Source organism: Chaetura pelagica, unplaced genomic scaffold (genome assembly GCF_000747805.2).
Source record: "Chaetura pelagica isolate M959 unplaced genomic scaffold, ChaPel_1.0 scaffold552, whole genome shotgun sequence".
NCBI classification, from domain to species: domain Eukaryota; kingdom Metazoa; phylum Chordata; class Aves; order Apodiformes; family Apodidae; genus Chaetura; species Chaetura pelagica.
Genome location: NW_009952361.1, coordinates 18,262 through 25,373, shown reverse-complemented (window position 1 = coordinate 25,373; position 7,112 = coordinate 18,262). Strand labels below are relative to the sequence as shown.

Below are 7,112 nucleotides of genomic sequence, written 5' to 3'. Positions count from 1 at the left end.
CCTAAACACAGAGCTAAAAACCTAAAGTAAATTTCACAGCTCTTGTTCAAAACAATAACTTTCAAAAGTCATCCAGAAAATCTGTATTTTATTTTTCCAGTAACTGAACATTACTCAGACTGATCAGTCAGCTACTTGAAATGTAGAAAGCAGCAGTTTTAAGGTTTTATATTCTTTTAATTCAGCTCCATTCTGTGCAACAAATAAGGATCCATGAAGGAAAAAAGAAGGTGCAGGAGTGTCAATTTAGGCCACTAAGTTTCCCCAGTTCAAGAGGAACAGGATTTACTTGAGAGAGTCCAACAAAGGCCTACAAGGATGATGAAGGGACTGGAACATCTGTCTGATGACGAAAGGCTAAGAGACCTGGGGCTGTTTAGTCTGGACAAGAGAAGACTGAGAGAGGCTCTAATTAATGTCTATAAATACATGAGGGCATCAAGAAGGCAGGGATAACATCTTGTCACTTCTGCCCTGTGATAGGACAAGGAGCAATGGATTCAAAGTTGAGCACAGGAAGTTCCACCTCAAGATGAGGAGAAACTTCTTTGCTCTGAGGGTGACAGAGCCCTGGGCCAGGCTGCCCAGAGAGGCTGTGGAGTCTCCTTCTCTGGAGACTTTCCAGCCCCATCTGAACATGTTCCTGTGTGACCTGCCCTGGGTGTTCCTGCTGCAGCAGGGGGGTTGGACTTGATGATCTTCAGAGGTCCCTTCCAACCCCGACCATTCTGTGAAGTCCTACTTCATGTCTTAAATCAGAAGTTGCTCAGCAGACACATCTGCAACCCATAGGGATTTTGCCTGCTTAGCACCCATGACTTGTTTTACAGAAAAGGAGATCACAACACACCTTTTCCAGTGAAAAGCATAAGGAAACCTAAAACTAAATTGCTGGTAGCTTTTCCTTTCACTCTTACTTATGCATATATTATTCATCTCCTTCCTCTCCTAAACTGTGTAGGCCCCCAGTGGCTTTACCTCCCAAATACCCCAAACTTGCTCTGTTACCACCACTTATGCCAGGTAGTCATGGGCAGTGAGCAGGGATCCACCAGCAGCTCATTTCTGACTCCTGAAGGCTCCTTTATAATCAGGATCTGTGACTTCACACACCAGAATTATTCTCACTTAGTATTCTTACTACATAAGAAACTCAACATTATGAAAGGAAGAACAAACATCCCAGAAAAGCAGAGTATTTCACTCCCAGCAGCCAGCTCTCGCTTTGACCACGTGCTTCCATGTTCATTTTTGGCTGGCACAACAGGTTTAAGCAATCCCAACCTTCTAGTGCTGTGCCCCCCCCAAATTCAATCCCTCATTGTGCCAGAATTGTTCTGTGGTGCTGTGCTAGGAATCACTCTAGGGGATTAACTGGGCTGAAAAAATAAACACTCCTGTATGCTGTGCTGTTTTTCAGACAGATCAGTTCCTGATGAAACCCACCGAAGATCCAAATAAACACTGGAAGAGATAGTGGAAGGGCAAGAGTATCTTGCATCAGGAACTGCTGACAGAGCCACAGCAACTTCCCAGTCAGTAGCACTGGTATTTGGTAAACTTCATTCCCCCCTGCAAACCAACTTCTGCTCTTCACAGAAAGAGATTAAAAAGTTAACTGGTCTGCTAATATGAACCAGTAAAGATAAGGTAAAGGAGGACAGAGGAAGGAAAAGAGTATGAAGTGCTGAGAAAGGCAAAGCATAAGCAAATGAAGACAGACAGCAGAGCTTAGAAAGCAGGGCCATCAAAAGATCAGATGGGGCATCACACTTTCATCTTCCTCAGAGTAGAAAGTCAGTAACTCATCACCACCCAAAAATCTGGGCTTCTGATTTTGGGGATGAAAAGACTATTGCTGCTCAGAAGACACAACACAATTTGGCAGCCTGAAAGATCTTCCCATGGCAGGTGTGACCAGCAGCACCTGGACTAACTCAGAACAGCTTCTGTAAAGCAAAGCACTATCCACAGATTCCTCACTAGAGAGGAAAGGATACATGGAAAAGGGTCAAAAATCCCCCAAACTTTATTATACACACGGATGTAAATTTTCCTTAAATGATCACAAGTACCCTTCACTTTTGTTGCAGATACTGGTTCCTTCCTGCGGGCAAGGTTTGATGCTGACAAGATGAATTTGGCAGGCACCTGTCACTGAAAGGCAGCAACCCACCATGGTCCCACATGTTGCTGGGTTTTGGTTGGGTTGTTTTCTTCTTGTGTGTTTGCTTTTCCTACTACCACACATTTTCCTATTTCCTTCTCTCTGTGGTTTTCTCCTCCTCTTTCCATATAGCATAGAACAGAAAGCAGTGTCCAGGGAATCTCCCTGGGGATCACATTAGTCCCATCTTCACAAAAATTTGAGGAAGTATGTTAGACCGTTCGCTCTGGAACCACCAGCCAGGAAATGACCACACAAAATTTCTATGGCTTCCAACAACACTTGCAAACAATCCCCTACCAAAAACGTAACACACAACTGGAAAAAGTGGGATGTGAAAAGAGAACTTCAAATTCTGCCCTGTTTGACAGGTGAAAACTGGCTGATCTCCACAATAATCACAAGCTAGCATCTTGCTCCTGTCAAAAGTATGACCTACTCTCAAGCCTCATTAAACCAAAGTGGCCTTAACTTGATCTTTTGCAAGCTTTCCATCTCAGAAATTCACATTGACCTCAAGTGTTCTGTCCCTGAAGGCAAGGTTATCTGATTTAGATAATGGCTGAGGGTGCTGAGCATTCAACACCATCTTACATCATTTGTCAAATGGTCCTCTCAGGTAGATGCAACTTAATGGGAAATTTCTTCTTCCTTGCAATTATTAAGCTGCACAAAACATGCCTCTAAAAATATCTCTCTTCCAGCTGCCAGGCAAGAGCACCATCTGGTGTTTGGCTAATTAAACTTTCACCCTGGTTTTGGCTCAGATTTTTTGCTGGGTTTTTGTTTGGTTTTTAAATTATGTTTCTTGTTGGGAATTTGTTCGGTGAGGTTTTTGTTGTGCTTTGGGGTTTTTTTTAAAGCAAACTCACCCTGCACTGGATCTCACTGCATGAAATAGACACCAAAAAGCTACAAAACAAGCTATGAAAAACTACTTTACCTTGGTGGAGAGGAAGGAAGAACTGTAAAACCACTGAAAAAAATTGCTGAGGTTTTATATATAATTATTTCCCCCTAAAAACACCTCAAACCAATGTGGGATTGTACGATTTTTCAGAATATTGTCCACCTTACTAGTCAGGGGTAGGCTGTAAAACAATTCTTGTATCTTCAGGGGTTCTTAAGAGAGAAATGGACTGTACCTACACCCACTGCTTTGCAACACTATCTTCTTGCTCCCCTCTGGCTGTTCTCTCCATGCAAAAGCCAAAATCCTCCTTCCTCCTCCTCATGCATTTCAAAAATCACACCTGGTAAATGCCTCCCAGTTGCTTGGCTTAACCATTTTCCCTCCCTCCCAGTTGCTCCCAGGCATTCTAGTATGTGAGACAGATGATCTACCAGATCTGCTCCTAATTGTTAGGAAAATAAATGTGTTTATGAAAATTAAAGTCTCTCTCTGCCTTTCAGAAGCTACTGGGCACAGCACATAGGTAAGTCATGTAACATGAAAGCTCTGCCTCCCTAGACATTTTATTCCATCCTTCATTTCCATCAGTAATTTACATTTGAGGTTCAGGAGCTCAGGGTAGTCATAAATCTGCACTAGTTTGTCATCATCTGAAAAAAAAACAAACAACCTTTGACTACCATTCACTTTGACAGACACTCTGTTTTAACTAAAAATCATACTGAAAGATGGCAATAAAGTTGGCTAGAACAGCTCTCAAACACATTTCCAATTTATTAACAACTAGAAGAGTTCCCAGCTGTAGCAGTAACACATTGTGGCCTATTTAAACCTGTTCCACAAGTGTTTAGATGTAGTGTGTTTTGATCCTTATGAAAAAGCTTTGTCCCTTGCAAGGAAATATTGTTAAGAATAAAGGAGGTAAATAAGACATTTCACCTGACAGGAAAGTATCAGGTCACATTATAAACTGTAAAACCAGTTTAAGTAATACTTCAAGGTATTAAGTAACAGATTGTTCTCCTAAGACTGACAATCAACACACAGGCCAACAAATTTAGCAATGGAGTTGGGTTACCAGAAGTCACAAGGATTTATGTTCTCTATTTCTGGAGATGTGCAATGGATCCTCTCAAAAATGTTCATTCTCTTTCTAGCTACACCCCTTGGTAGAGTGCAAAGACATACAAAACCCAAATTTTAGCAATTTAGGAAATATTTATGCAGAGACAGGATGTCAAGCTTCTTTTTTAAAATGTTAAAGAGGAGGGGAAATAAGCAATACAGATGAAGAACCTCAACAGCTAACCTACAACTAAGTTACAGAAGCTACACAATTCATTAAATTCAAGGGCAACACCACATGTTGGAGTCCTCAGCAACTCCAGAAAAGCCAGAGTTTAGCTCAAAAAAACCCCTTTAAAGCTCCACCTCAACATTACAGCCCCTACTTCTGATCTTTTCCAGCTTCCAGGAGTGTGAATAGCAATTACAACTATCATGAAGAAGAAAAGAACCCCCAGGAATAGAAAAGGTGGTGGAAACAGCTTCCTAAAATTAGAATGAACAGGCATTTCCTCCTCTGCTACCTAAACCAGGAATCATGAACAAAACCACTCAGTTGCTTTCAGACTTGTCACTTCTGGAAATACACTAGCAAGGTTTAGTTCTTCAACAAGCACCTTCTTACCTGTTGGTTGGGGTGGTAAAGCTGAAGGAGAGCAGCTGATTCCAGAATGGGTCATTCTCAGAGATGGGCTCTGCTCCTGATAACTTTTTCAAGTACTCATTTTCTGGAAGCTCACTGATGCTGCTGCTGTTGGCTCCCATCTTCTTTATCTGGCAAATCCCTTTCTAAATTTGCATTTCTTGAAGGAAAAAGAAAAAAAAAGAAGAGAGAAACATTTTATGTCTTTTGTACAAATAAGGAATACACAGATGAGCTATCAGTAAAGCTTCTCTTCATTAATTTGAACAATTACTGAAAGGTGGAAAACAGGCACATAGGAAGACATGAAAAAGATTTTCTTTCAAACAAATGTAGGACATCATCTTCATCCAAGGGAGTTAAAAATTAGTGCTAAACACTTCAGTCATTCTCTCACTTGGATTTTCTTAAATTAGCCTCTGCCAGAAATACAGTTACAGTTATATCAATATCAAGGCTACTCCCAGTAGGGAAAACTACAGGGAATTCATTATTTCAACAGGGGTGTTAGGTTAACAAGCTACTAAAAATTGAATACAGATGGATACCAAGGCAAATTGCTCCTGTTGTCAAGAAAGGGAGTCTACCATTAAGCTAATTCCTGGGAGCCATCAATGATCTACACCTTGAAAGCCCCGGAGTAGACACAGCCATTAACAGTGCTGCAGAGAAAACCTCCCAACAGGGGAGGAAAGGCGCTGCTGACTCTACATGAACCTCCTGAACTCTGTGAAATAATCTGCTTTTTGAAGCAACACCACACAAGTTGGCAGAGACACTCCAAAACCTCCTATCATTAGTACCTGTGTTGCACTTGATCTGTACAGAGAAGGAGATTCCAGCTCTCCTCGCTGGTATCAGCACTTCTCACCTTTATACATTATTTAATTAAAAAGAAAAAAAACCACCATGATGCTATGAACTACGTGCCAGGGATGTTCCTAAGCATATGACACCTTTCCAGGACACCAGCTTCAATAACCCTCTATCTTTTGAAAAGAAATAACTGTGACTAATAGCTTTAAAAGTTTATATGAAAAAAAACCACCCTCATCAAGATAAAAGCTCTGTGCAATGTATTATGGTGCAACCTAAATACCCCTGAGCTGACATAAGACACATGGAACTGGAATTGTCAAGAGTTGGAAGGGACCTCTAGAGATCATCCAGTCCAACTCTCCCACTAAAACAGGATCCCCTGGAGCACATTCCTCAGGACTGCACCCAGGGGGGTCTGGAGTATCTCCAGAGAAGGAGACTCCACAACCTCTCTGGCCAGCCTGTCCCAGGACTCTGTCACCCTCACCAGAAATAAGTTTCTCCTCATATTTCAGTGGCACTTCCCATGTTCCAGCTTGTGCCCATTGCCCCTTGTCCTGACCCTGGGAACTACTGAGCAGAGTCTGGCTCCATCCTCCCTGCACCCACCCTGAAATACTTGTAGGCATTGATCGGGTCTCTCCTCAGCCTTCTCCTCTCCAGGCTGAACAGTCCCAGCTCTCTTGGCCTTTCCTCATCAGGGAGATGCTCCAATCCCCCACTCATCTTTGTTGAAAAGAAGAACAGGGAGAGCTGTATCAGAGCTACTACCCAGCACCAACTCCTCCTTTGGTCTCACCTAAGATCCAGGATCTGTTTCAAGAATCACCCCAGTACTGATTCTCTTCAGACACATCATCTTTCCAGAAGCAACTACTTCCAGACCAGACCATGCTCATAGCAACTAAGATGAATAAAGAACAGCACCAAAAAATGACAAGAAACTTACTAAAAAAATTCAGAGATGCAAAGACAAGCTGCATTGTTTGCAGCCATCATGGAGGCCATCTGAACAACTTTAAAGATTTAGAGCATATGCACAGCACCCAAATATTTCAGAAGCAACAAAATACCAGCACAGAGAGAGATCAGAACATAGGAGACTATTAAGCAATAATGGGGTCTTTAAAAGGTGAGATTCTACAAAACAAAAAGGCGGAAAATGTTTCTTCTTTTCTAATTTTGGGGACTACTTGGAGGAAGAGAAATGTAGAAGTGGCCTAGGAGTGGAAAATGGAAGTTTATGCAGGGAATTCTGTGGAGAAGCATTAAAGGGTTACAAAATGTAATTAGTTTAAGAGGATTTCCAGAACTTTGGTTCAATGTTCACTCACAGAACCGAATGAATGCTTCTGATTTGAATATAAATTCTGCTGCTTAAAAAAAACAACAAAAAAACCCTGAAACTTTCAAATAGAAACAGTACCCAAGCTGAAGTGCAACAGAAACCATTTTGCATAATATACAGGAATACTGGGTCACCACTTAGAAGAACCAAGGTGCAG

The 7,112-nt window shown here is 41.7% G+C and overlaps 1 protein-coding gene across 1 annotated transcript in view; it reads right to left on the bottom strand.

Annotated features, from left to right (window-relative positions):
• DYM (dymeclin) overlaps positions 1-4,952 on the bottom strand; it is a 161,965-nt gene extending 157,013 nt beyond the window's left edge. The window contains exon 1 of the mRNA XM_010007892.1: positions 4,771-4,952. Coding sequence (XP_010006194.1) covers positions 4,771-4,910 — 140 coding nt within the window. The 5' untranslated portion in view covers positions 4,911-4,952. The remainder of the gene's footprint in view (positions 1-4,770) is intronic.
• Positions 4,953-7,112: the final 2,160 nt, after the last annotated feature.